Source organism: Heloderma suspectum, chromosome 3, assembly GCF_057233095.1.
Source record: "Heloderma suspectum isolate Gila_16-S chromosome 3, 16-S_ref, whole genome shotgun sequence".
Taxonomy (NCBI): Eukaryota; Metazoa; Chordata; class Lepidosauria; order Squamata; family Helodermatidae; genus Heloderma; species Heloderma suspectum.
The window spans coordinates 178491412-178514324 of record NC_139460.1 but is presented as its reverse complement, the minus strand read 5'-3'; the positions used below and the strand labels follow the sequence as shown (position 1 = coordinate 178514324).

At 43.6% G+C, this 22913-nt stretch overlaps 1 protein-coding gene across 3 annotated transcripts in view; it reads left to right on the top strand.

Annotated features, from left to right (window-relative positions):
• The window catches only part of ZFYVE28 (zinc finger FYVE-type containing 28), a 169175-nt gene that overhangs the window by 136421 nt on the left and 9841 nt on the right, over positions 1 to 22913 (top strand). For 2 of the 3 annotated variants that reach the window (XM_084845048.1, XM_084845047.1), the window contains 4 exons: positions 4477 to 4622; positions 5986 to 6102; positions 14400 to 14504; positions 21143 to 21246. In XM_084845048.1, the coding sequence (XP_084701174.1) occupies positions 4477 to 4622; positions 5986 to 6102; positions 14400 to 14504; positions 21143 to 21246 (472 nt within the window). Of the gene's footprint in view, positions 1 to 4476; positions 4623 to 5985; positions 6205 to 14399; positions 14505 to 21142; positions 21247 to 22913 lie in introns of those variants that run through there. The other variant, XM_084845049.1, reaches the window with a different exon arrangement.

Sequence of the window (22913 nt, the reverse complement as noted above, 5' to 3'; positions counted from 1 at the left end):
CCCACCACCTCCCTAGGTAATTGGTTCCATTGTCATATTGCTCTAAAAGTCAGGACGTTTTTCCTGATGTTCAGCCGGAATCTGGCTTTCTGTAACTTGAGCCCATGATTCTGTGTCCTGCACTCTGGGATGATCAAGAAGAGATCCTGGCCTTCTTCTCTGTGACAACTTTTCAAGTGAAGAGTGAAAAGTAACAACTTGAAGAGTGCTATCATATCTCCCCTCAGTCTTCTCTTCTCAAGGCTAAACATGCCCAGTTCTTTCAGTCTCTCTTCATAGGGCTTTGTTTCCAGTCCTCTGATCATCTTTGTTGCCCTCCTCTGAACCCTCTCCAGTTTGTCTGCATCCTTCTTCAAGTGTGGTGCCCAGAACTGGACACAGTACTCCAGATGAGGCCTAACCAGTGCTGAGTAGAGGGGAACTAGTACTTCCCGGGATTTGGAAGCTATGCTTCTATTAATGCAGCCCAAAAGAGCATTTGCCTTTTTTGCAGCCACATCACATTGTTGGCTCATATTCAGCTTGTGATTGACAACAATTCCAAGATCCTTCTCGCTTGTAGTGTTGTTGAGCCACGTATCCCCCATCTTGTAACTGTGCATTTGGTTTCTTTTTCCTAGGTGCAGAACTTGGCATTTATCCCTATTAAATGTCATTCTGTTGTTTTCTGCCCAGCGCTCCAGTCTATCCAGATCACTTTGAATGTTGTTTCTGTCTTCCAAAGTATTAGCTATCCCGCCCAATTTGGTGTCATCTGCAAATTTGATCAGCATGCCCTGCACCTCCTCCTCCAAGTCATTCATACAAATGTTGAAGAGCACTGGGCCCAGGACTGAGCCCTGTGGTACCCCACTCGTTACCTCTCCCCAGTTTGAGAAGGTCCCATTGATAAGCACTCTTTGAGTCCGATTCTGTAGCCAACTGTGGATCCACCAGATCGTTGTTTCATCTAGCCCACTTTGAGCTAGTTTGCTCATCAGGATATCATGGGGCACTTTGTCGAAAGCTTTGCTGAAGTCGAGGTATATGATGTCTACAGCATTCCCACGGTCTACAAGAGAGGTGACTTGATCAAAAAATGAGATCAGATTTGTCTGGCAGGACTTATTTTTGACAAATCCATGTTGGCTTCGAGTAATCATGGCATTGTTTTCAAGGTGCTTACAGATTGATTGCTTTATCATCTGCTCCAGAATTTTCCCAGGGATTGATGTCAGATTGACTGGTCTGTAGTTCCCAGGTTCCTCCTTTTTACCCTTTTTGAAGATAGGGACAACATTAGCCCTCCTCCAGTCATCTGGCACTTCCCCCGTCCTCCATGATTTCTCAAAGAGAATAGACAGCGGTTCTGAGAGTTCTTCTGCCAGTTCCTTTATGACTCTAGGATGTAGTTCATCTGTCCCTGGAGATTTGAACTCATTCAAAGTAATTAGGTGTTCCTTGACCATATGCCTATCGATCTCAAGCTGCAATCCTGCCCCTTCAGCCTGCACTTCGCCTTTGCCAGGGGGGTCATAGACCTTCTTTTGGGAGAAGACTGAGCCAAAGTAGGAACTGAGCACCTCTGCCTTTTCTTTGTCATCTGTTATTGTTTTGCCATCCTTATTTAATAGCTGAACCACCATTTCTTTCCTGTGCCTTTTACTATGCACGTAGCTGAAGAAAGCCTTTTTGTTGTTTTTAGCATCCCTCGCTAACCTCAGCTCGTTCTCAGCTTTAGCCTTCCTGACGCCATCCCTGCAATTCTGTGCTACCTGCCTGTACTCTTCCTTTGTTACTTGGCCTTCTTTCCACTTCCTATATGTGTCCTTTTATGTTTTCAGGTCATTCCTAAGCTTTTTGTGAAGCCACATAGGCTTCTTCTGTTGTCTTCCACCTTTTCTTCTTGTTGGAATTGTTTGTGATTGTGCCTTGAGAATTTTCTTTTTTAAAAGCTCCCACCCATCTTGGACTCCTTTTCTCATTAGAGACGCTTGCCATGGGACCTTACTGATCATTGTTCTGAGTTTATGAAAATCAGCTTTCCTAAAATCCAGGGTACGCGTTTGACTACACTCGGCGTTTGCTTCCCTTAGAACCAAGAACTCAAGTGCAACATGGTTGCTTTCCCCCAGAGTTCCTGTAACTGCTACTTTATCCACTAAGTCATTTCTGTTGGTTAGGATCAAGTCAAGGATAGCCGATCCTCTAGTTCCTTCCTCTGCTTTCTGTAGGAGGAAGTTATCCGCCACACAAGTCAGGAATTTCCTGGAGGGGCCATGTTTTGCAGAATTTGTCTCCCAACAAATATCGGGGAAATTGAAGTCCCCCATTACTACTACCTCATGCTTCCTTAAAACATTGGCTATTTGCTTTTCAAAAGTTTCATCCTCATCTTCTCCTTGGTTGGGTGGCCGGTAATAGACTCCGACCACCAGGTTCCTTTTATTCTTTGCTCCATTTATTTGGATCCAGATGCTCTCGATGGGGCTACCAAGCTCCTCCTCCTGTATTTCTGTGCAGAGATATGTATTTTTCACATACAGTGCAACCCCACCTCCCTTTCTGTTCCTCCTGTTCTTTTTGAACAAGTTATATCGTTCAAATATTGTCAGGCATCTTTTGTTCTGTTGTCCGCTCATTGATGGAATCAGATTTTTTTAGCAATGTCCAAGAATTTCGTTCCTGTTTGCAAATGCTCATTGGTGCCAATGTGCACTTGCGCTAATACGTGTTAGTAAATCCCCCTAAAAAAAAATTAAAAACTGGTCTGCAAGTCCACAGAATCCACACAACTCGAAAAAAGCTGGTATGCTGCAGAACCCACAGGTTGGAATAACAGAAATTCGAACTCCTTTGAATCCCGTAGGGATTTCTCCATCATCCCTACTTAGTCCTCTGCCACAAGAGAGTCTTCTGCCTTGAGCGAGTGGCTACTTTTCTTACAATGAGTCTAATGTGTAACCAAGTTCTAAGGACTGCAGCCCACACATACACAAGCTACAGAGAGTAGAAACGTGAACTGTATCATAAGCAGATAAATAATTTAAGAGAGGAAGAACCAAAAAGAACCCATGGACTTTAGCAAGAAGGTGGTTTGTCTTACACAACTTTATTTGGTTAAACAAATATCAAAGTGTGCATGTTTACTTCAAAACTCTCAACACCAATAAGACTGACTGAGAATAACAGTACTGTATAATATTATCTGTGGAAGTCATTTTGAATTTAATCTAAAAATTAGATCAAATGGTCCTTGAGACAAATCTATTTCTGCTTTTCTATAAACAAATATATACCATCATTAGGGGGTGAAATAATCCTATAATCAAGTCATCAACTCTGGTAAATAATGTCTTTGATACTATGCTATAGAAGGCATAATATGTTTGCTTGGGCAATCAACCAAGACAATTCTATATCTATGAATAATGGGGGAAGGGCATTGCCCATTTAGTATGTTATCCTGATTTCAATAGATATAAAAGTAAATAACAGTTTTCCAGAAAGAAGGTTGTACTTTATGCTGCTAAAGACCAATCAAAATGTTACTGCCCCTATGCAAATGCTGCAGAAATGCTCTTCTGTGTTGGGACATGGAAGCAGCAATATTTAGGAGTATCTCACTTTGTATGACTGTACAAATAGATGCAGCATCCCACACCAGCACCACGCTTCTCTGGGTACTGTTGTCACTGAAATGCAGGTGCTGCACTCGATTGGGCATAGTTAATACCATATTTAACTTATAGATGTTGCCATGTGGAATGCTATCACCAGCAAGTGTTTTTTTTTTAGTGGCTCTCACATGATGGCAGTAATGCTTAAAGAGTAATTGAGATACTGGATTTTTAAATGTTTCAAAATGTTCTTCTTTATGACCCCTGAATAGCCTGGGAGCACCTGATGCTGCAGTGTCGCTCAAGCTAAACGGGTTTGGACCTGACAGGCCCTTGGCTGGGAGACCACTGCAACCCTCATGCTAAGAGTGTTATAATAATAGTTAAGAAAAGAAAGGGAAGTTCTTCGCTGCAGTGATAACTCTACATCATACTTTACCCATAAAAGAACTTAAGCCTGATTATTAGTGGAGAAAAATATATATCACTGTATGTTACTGTACCATAGAATTCTCAAGCAACAAACTGTTTCAACAGCCTAAAATCCAAGCCTGCTGCTGTGCTTCTGCTCAGTTTGTTGTGCAAGCAGGACTCGCTGCTTGTGCAATGGGGAACTAGCAGTTTGGAAAGCAACTCTGGAAACAAACAAACGCTTGTTTCAGGATCGAGACAGGTCAGCAGAGCTTCCTTTTGCAAGCCGTGCTGACTTGTCCTATTCCGGAAATAAGTGTTTCCGCTGGTTCTGGGTTGTTTTTAGAACTGCTAGCTCCCCGTTGCGCTAGCAGTGGGTTCCGCTAGCGCACAAACAGTACTGGATAGTGCCCTATGAAAATAAAAGTAAAAATTTAACATTATTGCTTTCCTTGTACCCTTACAGCAGTTTAATGACAAGCTCCTGTTCATCTAATCAGGAAGAAATCCAGCTAGCCTCACAGGCGGCTAAAATGACTACAATAGATCAGATCAGATCTCGATTTCACAGCAGCAATGACCTTATTCACCGGCTTTTTGTCTGCATCTCAGGTTCCCATCTTCCTTTGTTTTTATTTATTTAATAACTTGTGTGTAACTTTGTAAATGAAATTTAGAGGCCACAGGGTTATAACCTAGGTGTGTTTCAGTAAAAATAACATTGCAAGAACTGTTTGGGGAAAACATGTACAGTTCAGTAATCAGCTATAGAAAATAGTGCTATAGTTCAGTTCCGATTTAGTATGTTTCCTGTCCTCCAAACTATGAGCTGGAAGACTGGGAATGTGCCATAGACCTGTGCACTCACTCCCCTTGCCTGCTCCAATTCGCTTCCTTGTTTGAGCAAGCTGTAGTTTGCATTGCAACCAAACTGGGAATACTTTCGTTTATGCAAATAATTATTTGCCTCCAACCTTAGGATTTAAGCCTATTTCAAACTGTGGCTTCAATCCACAGTTTGGAGGCTAACTATGGAGAACACCAATTTAAGTCTAAATTTATTTCAGTGGGTCTTTCCTAAGCATGACTACATCTGGATCCAAGTCTTGGCCCTGATTGTATGCAACGGCCTGATTCACATGTAATAACAACCAGATAATTTTTTAAACCCCAGATTGTTGTGAACAAGCCAGCTTGCTAGTCACTGCTGCTTGACTGCCCGCTTGGCTCCTTCTGCCAGAGTGATCAACTAGACAACTTGGGGGCACTCCATTTAAAAAACTTCTGGGTTTTGTTGTGTGCAAACAAGGCTATTGTATTTGAACTAAGCCTGTATTTCAGGATGTTTCATCTTCTAGTACAATCATCCAAACATCCTCTTCAGAATGTCTAATAGATTATACCCTCTGGAAGTAGCCTAAAACATTTCATCATCGCATTAATTAACAAGCAATCCTGCGATGTCCTTTGGATAGAAGTATTTTGAAAATATTTGAAAATATTTTTAAAGTATTTTGAAAAATATTTGAAAATATATTATTTTGAAAGTATCTTTGCAAGCTCAATAAGAATGCCGAAAAATACGCCTCTACAATACTATGGCAGTATCCTATTGTGCCTGCACACCAGCTGAAGTGACTGCTAGTACAACGGGGCTTTTGTGGTTCTACAAGTAACATCAAACAAGTGGAAATGCTAGTTTCTGGAATAGGGCAGGTCAGTGGAGCTTTCAGCAGGAAGCTCCATGACCTGTCCCTATCTGGAAATTAGAGTTTTTGCTCATTTCCAGCGTTATTTTTAGAACTGCAAAAGTGATTACTCCCGCTGGGGCAAAATAAATAGTTGGAGAGCAGCAGCTGTATAGGATACTGCCCCTTGCTAATTTTACCAAACTCAGTGATATGACCATTTTAATATTTATGAAACAATATTAAAACTTTGAGTCTCAGTTTTAACGATTTCCACAACCTGTTAGGTGTTGCAGACCAGCTGCAGACGAACTATGCCTGTGACTTGCGAAGTATTTTAAAGACCTTATTTGAAGTAATGGCAACTAAACCTGATGCAGAGGACAAGAAAATGCAAAAGAAAGGTAAACAACATTAATCGTGTTGTCTCTCAGCTTACCGTTCATTCTTGCTGTATACAGATCTTCAAACTATTAAATAAAAATACCTCTTTTGAAATAAAGTGCATGTAAAGTCTGTATTTCTTCTTTTGAGCTATTCAGCAATCAATCCATAGAACTGTTAGTTTGACTTCTCTAGCTGGGGAGATACTACAGCAAAAAAAAATTTAAAAACTCGATATTAGACTTCCTTGCGGCCTCGAGGTATTGCCCATAAATCTTACTGTAGTCAACAGCTGCAGTCCTGCACATAGATCGGCCTCTTAAATCCAATTAACCTCAATTGAATTGAAACAGCCTAATATGTTCAGGATTACAGCCAATGAGTTTTATGTAGTCTTAACGTAGAATTGCATCCCTAACATGCAGGAAAGAGATTTGGGTATTAGTCATTGTAGTGGTTCTGAACTGATGTCTGGTGTCTGTAATGGATTGGATGAGGGTGAACAAGCTGAAGCTTAATCTAGACAAGACAGAGGTGCTACGGGTCAGTAGAATGTGACAAGCCTGCAAGACAGTTCAAGGATAAAAATGCCACTATTGATGCAGTGTCTGTTGGAAAGTCCAATGCAGTGGCTCATTCTGTTTTGTAGGATCAGTTTACATCTTTGAAGCCTGAGGATGTGGACACGATGCTTGGATCTGTGGAACCTACCACATGCTTTCTTGACTCTTCCTCATCATGGCTTCTTTAAGCTAGCCGTAGGGTAGGGTGGGGACTTGGATGGATGGATCAGGGGAACAGTGAATGCATCAATGCATGATGGAGGGTCCCCATGGCCTTGAAGTATGTGGAGATGTGACCACTCCTGAAAAAACTCTCCCTGGATCCAGAGATTTATACTAACTGTTGTCCAGCCACAAATACCCCCTTTCTGGGTAAGGTACTTAACAGAGTGGTAGCATCTCAGCCGCAGGTGCTCCTGGATGAAACTGTTTATCTTGATCCATTCAAGTCTGGGTTCAAGCGCAATTTTGGGATGGAATTGGTCTTGGTTGCTCTGATGGATGACTTTCTCTGGGAAAGGGACAGGGGGGGTGCGACCCTGTTTCTACTTCTTGATCCCTTAGAGGTGTTAGATATCCTTGACCACAATATCCTCCCGGACCATTGCCATGAGTTGGGAGGTGGGGGCACCATTTTACATTGGTTTGGCTCTTACTTACAGGGTCGGTTCCAAAAAATAATGCTAGGTGACTTATCTTGGGCCCCCAGCAGTTGAACTGTAGTGTGCCACAGGGCGCTACTTTGTCCCCAGTGTTTAACATCTATATGAAGTTAATGATATATGAAGGTGGGGTGGAGGGTGGGGATTAACCACTTCCAGAGATACTAACTTATGTCCCTGTAATGTATCTTATAAAAGTAGCACCATGATTTTTGCTCTAAGCATTTAAGAGCTGGCCGCACCAGTTTACTGCCAATAACACTAAAAGAATGAAGTAACTTCCAGGCAAAACCAAGGAATTCCAGTCTGTTAGCATCAAGACAGATACACTTTGTGCCATGTTCTGGTCTAAGCAGAAACCCACGGGACTCAGAGCCAGGCAGGAGAACTCCTAGTGAGCAACATGCTCTGACAAGATATGAGACCAAACTGAAGCCTTTTATGCTACCATACCAGACTCTACACTTTCCTACAAAATGGAAGCCTTAAAGCAGGGGTGGGCAACTTCTAGAGGTCTGGGGGCCCTCCAGGCCACAGTTAATGGAGTGCCCCCCCAAATGCTGAAATTCGGCAACAAACCATTCCATAGTGCTACAGCACACCACAGTGGTTAAATTTAGCTTGGAAACAAGCTAAATTTAGCCCATTTGGCATTCTGCAACAGCTACGGAGTGCCAAAAGGGCCAAATTCAGCTTGCAAACAAGCAAAATTTGGCCCTTTGGGCACTCTGTGGTCACTATAGATGCGTATTTTTAGAAAAAAATTAAAATAATGGGGGGTGCACTAGGGTGGTGGTGGCAGGGGCCGCATGTGGCCTATGGGCCTTACATTGCCATCCGTGCCTTAAAGGGACAAGTCTCTGACTGGAGTCTAGCACTCCTCATCTATCCATTGCCAGCATTAGCACATCAGCTCCATGGAATGTGGGGCTCTTGGAGAAGGAGTGCTGGTCTAGTGCTGGAGCTAGGCTTGGAGGTCTCAGTCCTGGGGGGCCCCAATCGCTTGGGCTCAAGGATTTTTGGCAGCTCAGGCCCAGGGGTCTCAGATTCTGCAGTGTGCTTGGGCCTGGAGTTCCTCTGTTGGCATCATTGGTTCTTCAGCCTCCGAATCCATGTCTCGGCCCACTGCTGGACTCTTGTGTCATGACACTGTATAGTGGAGGCGGGGGGAATACTCCAAAATATTTGAAAGTTGTTGCCTATTGAAGTAGGTGTTTTGTTTTTTGGACAAATAAGCTTAGAACATCTGAAACTCCTGGGTGATATGATATAGAAAGCTAACTCCATTCCCTATCCCACTGCAATCCCCCACACCATATCCCAGCCCTTTTCTTAGGATTCTTGACCAAGAGAAGTTTTACGGGGGCACAGGATTGCAGTGTGGAGGAGGGGGATGGGATACCTTGTTGTATGAGCAGCTTTCCACTCATGAAAAGGCTAGATATACTTCTGTGTATTCCTGTGGTCATTGCTGTGTTCTAGTTGTTGAAATTCTGTAAGATGTTATCTAAAACAACTTCACACACAAAAAAGAAACCATTAAAAATGTCCATTCCAAGCTCTGCATGATGAATTTATTCAGGAGAGGGGAAAAGGCACTTTTAATACTCATTGAAATCCTAACTGTCAAACCTTTCTCCTGCATGACTGAGAAGGGAGACTCACCCTGGGAGGAAATAAGCCCATCAGTCTGGTGAGCAAAAGGGAGAAGAAGCAGTCAGTGAAATCAGTGGGAGGGGGAGGTTCCATGTACATGCATTGAAGGGGATGGGAGACCTTAAGACTGCTACTCTAAGTAGACTTACAGTGCACTCTTATGCATGCCTACTCAGAAGCAAGCCACATAGATTTCAATGGCACTTACTCCCAGGAAAGGAAAGCCTTACAGCTAATGAGTTTACTCAGAAGTAAGCATTGCTGTGTTCAGGGGGATCTCGGAGAAGCATTTGGGATGGTTAACCACTTTACAGTTCAAGTGCCTGTAGCAGAATGGGAGAGAGACAGAAACGGTTACTGGAAGCATGGTCAGTGACCTGCCCCCGCAACCAATTTGTCGTCATGACCATGTTATTCAACACTGCCCAGCAACACCCCCTAGCACACGCCCACACAAAGCAGGACAAAGCACTAAGGGGGAAATACATGGGGGAAATGGCAATTTCAATTGCAAGCACAGAAAATGCTGGGTTTTCCCCATTCTCAGATAACACAGGAAGAGGGAGAGGAAGTTATGAGATAGCAGGAGGAGAGCAGTGTCATCATTTAAAGCTCCTGTGCAAACCAGTGATTAAAGAAGAACGATCCTGCTAAAAAAAACCCAAAGTGTAAAGGTGGCCTGAAAGTCCTTTTATCCATATTTTTTACTTAAAGCGGCTCCCAGGCCCAGGCCCTCCGCATTAAATCCTGGGCGTGCCTCAGCTGTGACTTGGCAGTGAGGTGGCCAAGGGGTGGGGCCGCTCCCCCCCCAATTCCCTCTTTTTCCCCATTTGCAGTAGGTCTTCTTTCACATAAAGTAGCCTCCTTTTCCCATTCATAATAGCAGTAGCCCTGTTTCATTCACAATAGTGGAGTAGCCAGTTTATATGTAGAGCACAATAAAGAATACACAGAGTGGGGAGGAGAAAGGGCGGCCAGACGCTATTTTGCAGTGGTGATACACCTGCAACTAAGGAATACACAGAGGGGAAGCAGAAAGGGCGGCCAGTACAGCAAGGGAGCATGGACAGGGCTGGGAACAAGCCTCCCCAGTCACAGAATTGCCCTGGGTCACCCCTTCAGAGTAATGCAGCAGTTTGCTTTTTCCATTCACAAATCAGCTTCATTCATTCATGTCTGCGCTTCAGAATAATCCCCTGTGTGTGTGATTTTCCTCTGTGTTTGTGGGGAGGAGGAGGAGGCTTAGTTCAGGTTGGGGAAGCAGAGACAACTCCAGAGCACTAGCAGAGGGAGGCAAATCCAGCCGGTTTCCTCATGTAAGACCTAGGCGCCTCCTGTCTGCCTGCCTGTCAGTCTGTCCCTGGGCTTCAGTATTGCTGGTTCACAGTCACTAGATGCGAGGGGGAGAGGTGTAGCGTAAACTATCCGACATTACTCATCTCTTCCATTAAACTTCCCTGAGCAGTGGAGCAATGGAGAGGGGCGGGAGCAAGCCTCTCTCACTGACCGAGCAGCATCTATGGGGTTGATGACTTTCACTTCTACTAGCGGGACTCCACCTATCCAGCGGCAGAGTCAGGTGGATTAAAGTGCAATTTGACCTGTGAAAAGTGGGTTTTAAGGTTGCGTTTACTCCACGTTTTTTGCTTCATGTGCTACTGACGGACCAAAGCCAATTTCATGAAAATCCACATTAAACATGAAAGCGCTTCACATTCGTTGCCATGTAGATCTGGCCTTAGAAGCGTTTCCTCCTATGTGAGAGAAAGGATGGAAAAGCCTCTTCTGAGATGGTGCTTGCAGTCTCTAGGTTTTATAAGTAATTGTATTAAAAGTTATTTTTATTTGCTCTCCAATAAATTCAGAGTGCTTTTTTAGTCTATTAAAAGTTTTTAATCAATTAATCTAATTGACTAAACATTGTGGCTCTACTTATTTCTTTATTTTGTCTTTTGGGCCAGTATTGTATTAGTAGTGCTCCCATATCTTAATGCTTAGTATTGTCTGTATGCTCTCTGATTCTAGTTTTTAGACATCTAATGTAGACGCGGGGTGTGTGTGTTTATATGCATATTCAAACATAAGCCAGACATTCTGCTTTGTATGTGTGATGAACCCTGTATTACAGTGAGTGGCCTCTTTCTTCATTTGGCTTCATTTTTACCTCAAAACTGCTAGACCTCAGTGGTGCTGTTTGGCTTTTACCTTGCATTTTACAAGGGAAGGGGCTGCTGAGTTCCTTGTTAAGGGACAGGGGTCCAGTTGTAGGGATGGCTCAAATTGGCTTGAATTAACAAGGACCAAGGACCAATGGCAAAGACCATACCAACTGTGCAAATTATAGGCCAATTTCCTTAATTAACATGGATGCTAAAATATTAACAGCAATTCTGGCGCATAGACTTCAGCATGTAGTAGTACATCTTGATCAGATGGATTTATTCACAAGAGAGGCTCGGAAGGTGGCAACAAGGGAGAGGGCCTTCTCAGTGGTGGCCCCGACTATGAAATGAGCCCCACTGGGGCCCTCCTGGCACCAACACTGTCATCTTTTCGGCGCAGGGCTAAGACTGCCTTCTTCTCCCAGGCATTTAATGGCATATGATGGGGCGCTTATGTCAGCTATCTTGAATAGGTCCGTTATTGAAAGTATTTAATGAAATTGTTTTTAGCTATTTAAATTGTTTTACATTTTGTATGTTAAAATTTATATCTATGTTTTATTATAATGTTGTATTATGAAATGGTTGTATAATGTTGCAGTTTGTATTTTTCTGTGAATTGTTGTGAACTGCCTAGAGAGCCTCAGCTATTGGGTGGTATAGAAATGAAAATATTATTATTATTATTATTATTATTATTATTATTAACAACAACAACAACAACAACAACAGTTTAAGGCTTGCAGAAAATCTGATTGCTTTGAATTATAAAAGAACGGACTTGGCTGCAATAATTTCATGATGCTGAGAAAGAATTTAACAGATTATATTGGCAGTTCACGTTTGTGACCTTGGAAACATTTGGATTTCCATAGGCATTTTTAAGGTGGATTAGAATTTTATATGTCTCTCCTCTGTATTAAGTGATATTCTAAAGGGGGGTTTTTAGTTCGAAGCAGGGCACAAGGCAGGACGGAGAGGTTTGCTTTACTGCCCCTAAACATGGAAGTTCCATTTTGCTGTCAAAGTTATAGTGTGCTTCCCTGGCAAGCAGCATTCAGGGGAGGGGGAAACCAGAAGACTTAAAAAAAATATAGCTTCTTCCAAAAGAAACTACTGAAATAACTACCCTTCCATGGATAACAGAGACCATACAGGGGCACCTGGGCTGCGAGGTGGTAGACAGTATCAGATTGAAAGTTTAGTAACTCGGGACTGTACAAGAAAGCAAGTGAGCTTAAATCCTAAAGAAGGAAAGCAAAGGGATTTGCAAAGTAGAAAAATGCATTTTTATCCTGTAATGTGCATTTTCCCGACATTAAAAAAAAAATGATTTCTTGTAGTTTTTCCTTGCCCCCTTTACACCCCCTGCTGGAATTATATGGTTAGCGGGATTATATTTCAGGAACACTTAAGCATGATAAGGGTGAGCCGCTCATGTACTGAGCTCTTGAAATATGTATACCTATGCAGGAGGATTTGGGGGTGCATAAAGCTGGCCACTTTGGGCAGGGGGGGCAGGTCACAGGTTTTTCTTTTGGTTTTTGTTCTTATGTTGTTGTGTCACAGAATTAAAATGGTATTGGTTGCCAGTTGGGTATTTGGAATGGTCGCTTGAGTTGTATGATAGCTTCAGTTGCATAGGATCCATGTGTCCATTCCCTAGAACAGCCACTTAACAGGCATAAAATAAGTTGTATGTGAATTCTTACCCTTCTAAATAGCATTTGATTTATTTGGTATCAGTCATGATATTTCTTCCTTTCTTTTTCCATTGAGTTTCTCATTTTCAGTTTTAATTTTGCCTGATCAGTGCATTCATTGTAGGCATAGCCTTCTCAAAATGTAATGAAATTCAATAAACAAAAAACCTTTCAGTTTAACATGCTGTGTTAAGGGCTTTCCATGTTCACTCAGGTCCCCAAATACCCTTAACAGACACTTTATTTAGGCAATATGCATATTGTATAGTATCCTATGCTGTGGTTAGTGCCTGCTTCACCACTATCTTGGAGCTGGATGGCTGTCAGTGGCAGCTTTGTTCTCCACCTGTGGTAGACCAGCACAAGAGCAAAACTTGTCCAGTGAGAGATCACACAAAGCCATGAAGGCTAGAAATGTTCGGTATAAAATGTTGGATTCTGGGGATTCTAACAATAGTTGATTGGCTGTACAAGATAAAGACATAGAGCCCAGGTTCACCTTTTAGATTTACCCCCATAGTATTGTTTAGGTTGATAAAAGTGATTACAAACTTAAAATCAACTGAAACTATATTTTAAAAAAGGATGTTTGATGGAACTTTTAATGACTTTTCCCTACAGACTTGTACGTTATTAATAAAGAAACTATATGGATTACTTTTGCAGTAGTGGGGGTAAGAGACTATGGGTGCATTCAAACATACTATAGTTTGCTAACTTGGGCATGAACAGGTGCAAACTTTGGCCTTGTGCACATGCTCCCTTCTTCCCTTCCCCCAGTCATGATGGGAGAAGACTAGAAGCTTCATATCCTGGTTAGCAGCAAACCATAGTTTGCTCGCAAACCAGAATCCTAAACCACAGTTTGATCCTGGTTTGGGATCCTAGATGGCTGCTGACCAGATGCTTCTAATTTCTTCACCTTAAGCGTGGAGGAAGGTAAGGAGAGAGCACACAAGACTGAGGCTCATTCCTGCTCATGCACCTAACTATGTGGTTTGCCTAGGGATGTCAGAGAAATCCTCAACAGATTCAAATGAGTTCGGATTTCTATAAATCCAGCCTGTGGATTCTGCGGCGTATCAGCTTTTTCTGAGTCATGCAGATTCTGTGGACTTGTAGGGGGAATTTGCGCTAATTCGCATTAGCACAAGTATGCATTAGGAGTAATGCACGTCCACACTTGCATGAGTATGTATTAGCACTAATGCACACATGCACAAATCTACATTAGTTAATGCGCCAATGTAAACTAGCGCTAATGCAAATTAACGCAAATAGAACAAACTTCTGGTAAAAAAAATCTGATTCCATCCATGACCACATGACAGAATGAAAGATGCCGGACAATCCGCAAAACACAGATGGAATGGATTTAACAAAATCTGTATTTCCCCAGGTTTGCTATTATACTTGAATTAAGTCCATATGTCCCACCAGATATTTTGTATGTCACTAATTCTATGGATATGATTTTTATAGTGCTTTAAAAAAATATTATGAGCTGTCAAAATATCTCTATGTGATCAAATTAATGTGGATGTGTAATGGCTTCATTTTCTTGCATTTAGTCAGTCCCCATTTAAACAACACAGCTCTAGAAGATTGTGTGTTATGTCAGGAGATCATGTCATCTTCCGAACTTGCAGAAAAATCCAAGGATGGGGATTTTGAAGGTAACTATTTCTGTAAAATATAATAATGAGACTACACTGCCTATAGTACAAAAGCTGTTAATTAGAATTGTGGAAAGACATGTAAGGTGGTATATTCTGAAAAGTGAGTTTTACAAATGGAATTGTGAGGTTCTCTGAGTCCAGTTGGTACATACCAGTTCCTAAAAGCTATGCTTGTAATCAGGATAAATTCATAAAACAATAATTGAATTTAAAATTTACATTGACATGACATCTGAAAAAGCACATACCTCTTATAGGGTTTGTGAAGAATATTTTTAGGCATTCCCCTGGAAGTCTGGTGAACAGAACAGTAAACAAGGTTCTAAATGCAAAGGAAATGTAAGCCTACCAGTAACATGTGCCAAGGACCTGTGTGTAAGGCTGGAAATAGCAAATACGGTCAAAAGATCAGGAAAAATGCCTGCATAGGACTTCCTATAAATCATGGATTGGATCTAGATTTAATCATGGTTAGAGTAGATACAAGTTGGTCATGACTAACTTAAATCTCATTCATTTCAATACACTAGCATGGCTTAGTCTGATCCAACTCAGTATAATTCTCCTGTGGTTCCTGGAGGGCATTCCTTGGAGCTCCCCTGGAGTGCACATGAGCGGTGGCCTATAATTCACTTCGGTGTGCCCAGTGTATCCGCCCTGCCATAAAGCTGGGGCAGGTACTTCAAACAGAGTGGTACGGCATTCCAGAGCAGCTGGCACCCCAACCCCACTCTTGGGCTGAGCCAAGAATCACAGCCACAACGGAACAAGAAGCCCTGTGCCTAAGGGCTGGCAGTTTGGTCCTACCTTATAGCTAGACTAGCTACCCAAGACTCAGTGCAGCAAGGCCCTTTGTCACAACCAATAAAAATGAAATGAAACTAGGGTGGGCTCTGTTTTGGCAACTCACAAGTGGACATGCACCACCAAAAATGAGGACAAAAGAGGACACCAATTTGCATAACATCTGCATATGTTAATCTATATGTGTATATATGCAGATTTAGAAAGAATTCTTATAATTTAAATAGAAATACAGTACATATAAGGTGGAAAGCTGTGACCAGACATGCCTGCCTGCTCAGTCTACTGTCCAGGTGCTGTTAATGAGCAACTTCAAGTTCCCTTCATCCTCTCTATTCTTAGGATTCTTTATCTCTAAATTGGACTTAGACTGGGGAGCTCTTCAAATAGAGGAGGCCTTCAAAATAGAGGACAGTCCTCTGTAAAAGAGGACACACGGCCACCCTACAACAAAAACCTTGGGCCCATTTTTGGGATGGGCTGAGCATCCCAGCTGCAGCATTTTAAAGTGCTTGATCAACAGTCTGATAAGCCACCTGCATCCTTTTCTTCCCTGGAATTGCTTCCATCTCCTTCCCCTCCATGCAGAGCATGGCAGGGATAGCAGCAGAAAGACAGCAGCCTCCCAAGAGCTCTGCTCAAGGCATTAGGATGGTTTTGCCATCGACATCTGATGAGATGGCAATGGAGCGATGAGACACCACAGGCTCTGCCTTTCCCATCCCTAAGGAATGTTATTTGATGTCAAAGCCAGGCATGCCACAAACAATGGAGGGGGTGAGTAATTCAGGGGTCTCTAAGATTCACACAACTGCCTTCCCCAGTCTAGGTAGAGATTGGCCAACCTGGAGTTTCTCCAATGGCTGAAGGCATTAGAGATCCAGCAGGAGGCTATCCCTTTGGAGCAGAAGATGGACTTCACAGCCACTCTCTCTCCACATCTTCTGGCCAAAAATATCCCACCATGGGGGGAAAACCTGCAGTCCTGTTGCCACTCGAGGCAGACACTGGCAAAAGCACAAGATGGGTTGCGAATCCTAATCCCAGAGCCTATCCACATACAGTCTGTTGTCTGTGGCTGCCTTCTTCCTCTGACTCACACTCCTACTTCAGTAAAGAACCTAATTGTAGTCTCCATGGGACAGGTCCAGAAAGCAATCTGGACAAGAGCACAAGGGAGGAAGACACAAAATGGGCAATGATAGAGGGCGCTCTCTCAGCTCCAAAGACTTGTCTTCCAGAGCAGACATAGGCAAGGTACATAGTGACCAGCACCGGAACTGTCTGTTATCTATACCTCAGCAAGGTCAGAAGCTTCTAATAACCAAGATAAAGAGAATCTGTCAGAGGAGGAACTGGAACAGGCTTATTCTAGTCAGTATTGTCTTTTCCCCATAGAGGTGTGTTTTACCTTATTTTCCAAATAAATTGTACTTTACAGCTTACAGAGGACAAACTACTAACTTTTGTCCTCTCCACCCTCTAGAGGAGTCAAGGCTGTTTCCTCTCCACCCTCTAGAGGAATCCATCCTCTAGAGAAGTCAAGGCTGTTTCCTTTCAAGATCCCACAAACAGGGGATTTACCCTCCCAACTGCTGGCTCTTTGTCCTCCTCCTTTTCATACCATAAAGAGTAACAGGAACAAGCCTCTACCTGCCGCCAGAAATCCTCCCATTCTGGGAGCCATTTCCTTCACTTGGGTTCAGGAGACAGCCTCCAGTGACTGTGTTCTGGATTGTACACATCAACTGAGGAATAAATTTGTGCCATCACAGACTTCTTGAGAGCCCTCAAAGAACGTAGCAGGTTTTTTTTGCGGGGAGGACAATCCAACACCTTTTGAACATCCAGGCATTCTCAGGCCCAGAGCTGATCCAGAATCTATTCAATGTTTTTATTTGTTCCCATAAAGAATGGAAATATGAGGGCCATCTTGGACATAATGTGGCTGCAATGTGTTTTACATAGGGCTGTATTTGAAGACTCTCTGGAAACTGCTGATAGACATTTTTGTCCCTCGCAGCACTAGAACCCAGCTCCATCCAGTGAAGCTGAATGGTGGAAGATTCAAGACAGATAAAAGGAAGACTACTTTACACAGTGCATAGTTAAACTATGGACTTTGCTACCATAAGATGTAGTGATGGCCGCCACCTTGAGCAGCTTTAAAGGGGGATAAAAGAAATTCATTGTGGGATAAGGCTATCAATGGGACTGGTATTGGGACTTGAGAGCTTGTCTTGCCAGTCCCCAAACATCACTGATTCCCAGTCTGTTTATAAGCAGAATTCAAAATGTTGGTGTCGATCTTTAAAAGCCTTTCACAGCTTAACAAGAATACTTCACCATGTGCTCTTATTTGTGTTCAATTGTGCTTGTATCAAGCTTTCTACCACCTGCTTTCCAGCTGTCACCCAGTTTGCCTTGGTAACGTGCTGTGACTAGTTTGCACGGCACTTTGAAGATAAAGTCACTCAGATTCGTCACGAATTGGACACCACAATTAACGCAGTTCCACTAGTAGAGGCGTCCAGAGCACAGTATTGGATGAGTTTCAGTTATTGAGGCCTGAGGATGTGGACAAGGTGCTTGGCCAAGTCCAGTCGACCACATATGGGCGGACCCTTGTCCTTCATAGGGATGTTGGAGAAATCCTCCATGGACCCCAATGAGGCCGGATTCAATAGAATCCAGCCCCCCGAAGTCCATGGAGGATCGGATCTCCTACCTTGTCTTCCATCGTGAAGTCCTCACCGGCAAATCCTCCCTGCCACCAGCTCCAAAGACCCAGCAATATGGCCACATTGCCGGACTGCGGACACAAATGGTGTCCACTACGCCATTTGTGTCCCTGCTCTTTACCATGATAGGCTATGTAAATCTTTACATAGCCTATCACGGTAAAGAGCAGGGACACAAATGGCGTCCACTACGCCATTTGCGTCCCTGCACTTTACCGTGATAGTCTACGGAAAGATTTACATAGCCTATCACGGTAAAGTGCAGGACGCAAATGGCGTCTCCTACGCTGGATGCCATTTGTGGACGAAGACCGGCCGCAGCCGGAAGTCTGGCAGCAGCTGGCCCCGGCTGGCGGCTCCGCGGACTCGCCGCAGAGCGGAGCCAGCCAGGGAGGATTCTGGGGGGAGGACCGGATTGCCTCCCCCCCGCGGGCCCCCCCCACAGGCCCAGGTAAGTGGGGTTCGTGCACCCCTAGTCCTTCATGGCTTATCACATCAAAGAAGGAGGGGATGTCCAGCTGGGTCCAGGAGGTTGTAAATTCCTCCTTGAGAGATGGAGTGGTGCTGGCCTCTTTAAAAGATGCGGTAGTCAGGCCACTCCTGAAAAAGCCTAACCTGGACCTGGAGGATGTTAATAACTATAGGCCAATGGCCAACATCCGCTTCCTGGGCAAGGTGCTTGAGTGGGTGGTTACTGGACAACTCTAGGCACTCTTGAATGAAACAGATTATCTAGATCCATTTCAATCGGATTTCAGGCCTGGTTTTGGAATGGAAACTGCCTTGGTCACCCTGTGGGATGACCTTTGCCAGGAGAGGGACAGGGGGAGTGCAACCCTGTTGATTATCCTGGTCCTCTCAGCAGCTTTCAGTGCTATCGACCATAGTATCCTTCTGGATAGGTTGTCTGGGTTGGGAGTTGGAGGCATGGCATTGCAGTGGTTCTGCTCCTCCTTGGATGGCCGATTCCAGAAAGTGGTGCTGGGGGATTATTGCTCTGTACCTTGGCAGTTATGACATGGGGTTCCACGGGGCTCTATTTTATCTCCTCTGTTGTTCAACATCTGCATGAAACCGCTGGGGGAGGTTATCCAGAGGTGTGGGCTGAGGTGCCACCAATATGCGGATGACACCCAGCTCTGCCTCTCTTTGTCATCAAACCCAGGTGAGGCAGTGGCTGTTCTGAATCAGTGCCTGGGTACGGTAATGGACCTGGGCATGGTAATGAGCGCCAATAAGCTGAAACAAGATGGAGGCACTGCTAGTAGGTGGTTTGTCTTCCTGGCTAAGTGGTGTTCAACCTGTTCTGGAGAGGGTTGCACTCCCCCTAAAGGATCAGGTTCATAGTTTGGAGGTGCTCTTGAACCCAGAACTGTCACTTGAGGCACAGGTAGATTCAGTGGCACAGAGCACCTTTTATCAGCTTAGGCTGATATACCAACTACACCCATATCTGGACAGAGATAGCCTAGCTACAGTTATTCATGCGCCGATAACCTCTCGTCTGGATTACTGCAATGTGTTATATGTGGGGCTGCCTTTGAAAATGGTGCAGAAACTTCCGCTAGTCCAAAATAAGGCAGCAAGATTGTTAACAGAGACTGGCCAACGAGATCACATTACGCCAGTACTTTTCCAGCTACGCTGGCTGTCAGTCCATTTCCAGGCCCAATTCAAAATGTTGGTATTAACATTCAAAGCCCTAAACAGTTTGGGGCAAGGTTATCTGAAGGACCGCCTCCTCCCATATCTGTCTGCCTGGATCCTAAGATCATCTCCAGGGATCTTTCTTCATGAGCCCCTGCCAAAGGAAGTGAGGCGGGTGGCTACCAGGAAGAGAGCCTTTTCTGCCGTGGCACTCTGGCGGTGGAATGAGCTCCCTAGAGAAGTTTGCCTGGTGCCTACTTAGTACTCCTTCTGGGGCCAGGTGAAGACCTTTTTATTTTCCCAGTATTTTAGCATTTTAGCTTCCTAGTCTTTTAGCTCTGGTGTTTTAAATCTGTATTTTAAATCTCTGCATTGCTAATAGGTTTTATTCTGGTTGTACTATTATATCGTGTTTTTAAGTTTTCATATTTTATATTGGTTTACGCTGCATCTTGTGGTTTTAATTTTTGTGAACCACCCAGAGAGCTTCGGCTATTGGATGGTATAGAAGTGAACTAAATAAATAAATAAATTTTCTTCATTGGCCCCAGGTCTCTGGTAAACCAGGAAGCTGACCAGGTGCTATACTGCAGAAAAACAAGCTTGGGACCAGTCTTGTCAACTACTAGGTCATCTCCATATTCAACAGAGCAAACAAGGCTTCAACAGGAAGAGGGGTCTGGGCAGTGTACCACACTCCACAGTTCTATTGAGGTCAATGGATGACATAGGAGTGCCCAGGAACACAGCATTTGCCCTATATTTTTTCACCATCACCACAACTTCCCAGGGTTCTAGAGAGTGTGTGCAGCCACAAAACTTTCATTGGGTTACTGGGTTTTGTGACCAGAAACCAATTTTAAAAGTGTCTCCATAGTTGTAGAGCAGAAAAGAATCTACCACTGGTAACCACAGGAAAGAAAATTGAAGGAGTGCTTAACAAAAATCAGTGTAGAAACCTCCATGCCCACAAAGAACAGTCAAAATGGTTTAAAGTCTGATAGTTTTAGGTTCCCCCTTTCACCTCCCTGTGCTATCTCCATTGCACCTTACTAGGACGCAAGATGCTGCTGGGTATTTAGCTGGCAGTGGGGGAGATGGAAAGGAAAAGCCTGAAATGCAGGGGAATAGGGCGGTGGGCTAGGGCATTCCTTTGCTCCCCATTATCATACTTCAACCAGCCTGTGAAGTTTCAGTGGGCCAACAGAGAGGAGAACCAACAGAGTTGGTACTCCATGGAGATAGATATTGTATTAGTGACAGCCTAGGCTCATTTTGCAGTATTTATTTGTTTAGGCACATTATTGTCCACTATAATAATTGGTGGCTATTATATAAGTCTGCAATTTTACTTCCATGTGCGTGCACAAGCAATCTCTGACATATAATTTATTTCTGTTTAATTCATGATCTGGATTCTTCATTGTCTTGTACTTTTAACAGATCCTCCTGAATGGGTGCCAGATGAAGTCTGTAGCTATTGCACTGCATGCAAAGCACCTTTTACAGTAATTCGCAGGAAACACCACTGTAGGAGCTGTGGAAAGGTAATAATTAAAGTACAAATTTGATGTGCTATCGCTGTAGCTGCCGGAGTGACATTGTTTTGGTAGAAAGGTGGGATCTAAATAAATAAATAGCACAGAAAACATATGCAGTGTATTAAAAAAAAAATCCCCAACAATCCTTGTCTGTAGGGGTTATTGCAGATATCAGTTGCAGACATGTGTATCCCTGTACACATAAAAGCAATTCAGCATGGAGGAAAGCTTCCTTGCACATATGTCCTTCTTGATTGGGAATAATGCATGCAGAGTTTTGTACATGGATCTCATGCATGGATCCTTGCATTCAGCACCTACAGCTGCACATACAGTTCCAATTGTTGAGTTCAGATCATCAACAGCATCAAATTGATGGCCAGTGCTGTCAGAATCTACAACTTTGATCACTTTTATGAAGAGGTGGAGAGGCTGAATCCATGCCCCACAATCATCCTCCCCTTCCAACAAGTGTTTGCCAATGTTGGGTAGGTGTGAACATGTAGATCTCCATATGCAGCCACATTCATGCAGCCGTCTCTTGCTTATGTAAAATCTTTGAAGCTGGGGCTGGAGCTTTCAGCGTCATTAGAGAGCTTGGCTAACTTATTGTGCCATTCAGATTTATTCTTAAATGCCTTCAACATTAATGTCACTAAAGGCACAATCCTATCAGGATAGGCGGCCATCTCTGAACTCGGAGGTGACCATCTATCCAATGCAAGGCAGGAGAAGCGTGGAGGGGATCATCCGCTCTGTCCTTCAGCTGCCCTGGATTCACAGCTCGACAGCCAATTTCGGCTGTCTAGCCACAGGAAGGCAGAGCAGGGGGAGCAGACGCCAGCCGATGCACAGGAAGCGTCGGAATGGCACTTCTGCCCTCCCCACCCCAGTACGCCCCCAGGAACGCCCCGTTTTTGCCGCTCCACGCTCCTCTTCCAAGCGCGGAGTGCGTGGCCATTCCGCACTGCCTACGAGGCATTAAGGAGGGGGTGGAGGTTGGTTCTCAGGGAACCGATGGAGCGTGGGCTCCAAGGTCAGTTCCTGGGACCGACCTATCCTGTGGCCTTCTAGCCACTGACTAGCAACCATAGGATTGCGCCCTAAAGGTCCTAACCATGTTTAATTGAAAAATAAATCCCTGGGATTTCACTGAGACTAAATCCACCGTAAAGCACACTGTAAATCAGGAAATGCCACAATATATTGCATGAGCAATAGAAACAGTTGAGGTCAGAACTTTTGCAAACAGACGCAGTTGCTTCAGTTAAAAGATTTGTATTGAGTTACCAACTTATAACTCAGCAAACTTCCAATCTCTGACTACTCAGCTCTTCTGAAAACGTAGCATGCTCTTTTTTAGTAACATGGATTAAAGGACTAATGCATTAAAGTGGGATGAAATAAGACAAGTAGGATTTACATATTTGGAGGGATTGCCAAATACTAACAATTTTGGACAGAGGTATTGGATATAATTCTTGAAATGTCAGGTTTCATCTTATTTCAGACTGTCAAATCATTTTGTTCGGATATTTAAAGGAACAATTGAGTTGGAGGATATGCAATTAATAGCAATTCTATTGACTGTAGCAAAAATGTGCATTACTTCTTATTGGAAGTCTTCTCGAACAACTATCTGTTTGGTTAAGGAAAATCTAGGAAGCAGCTTC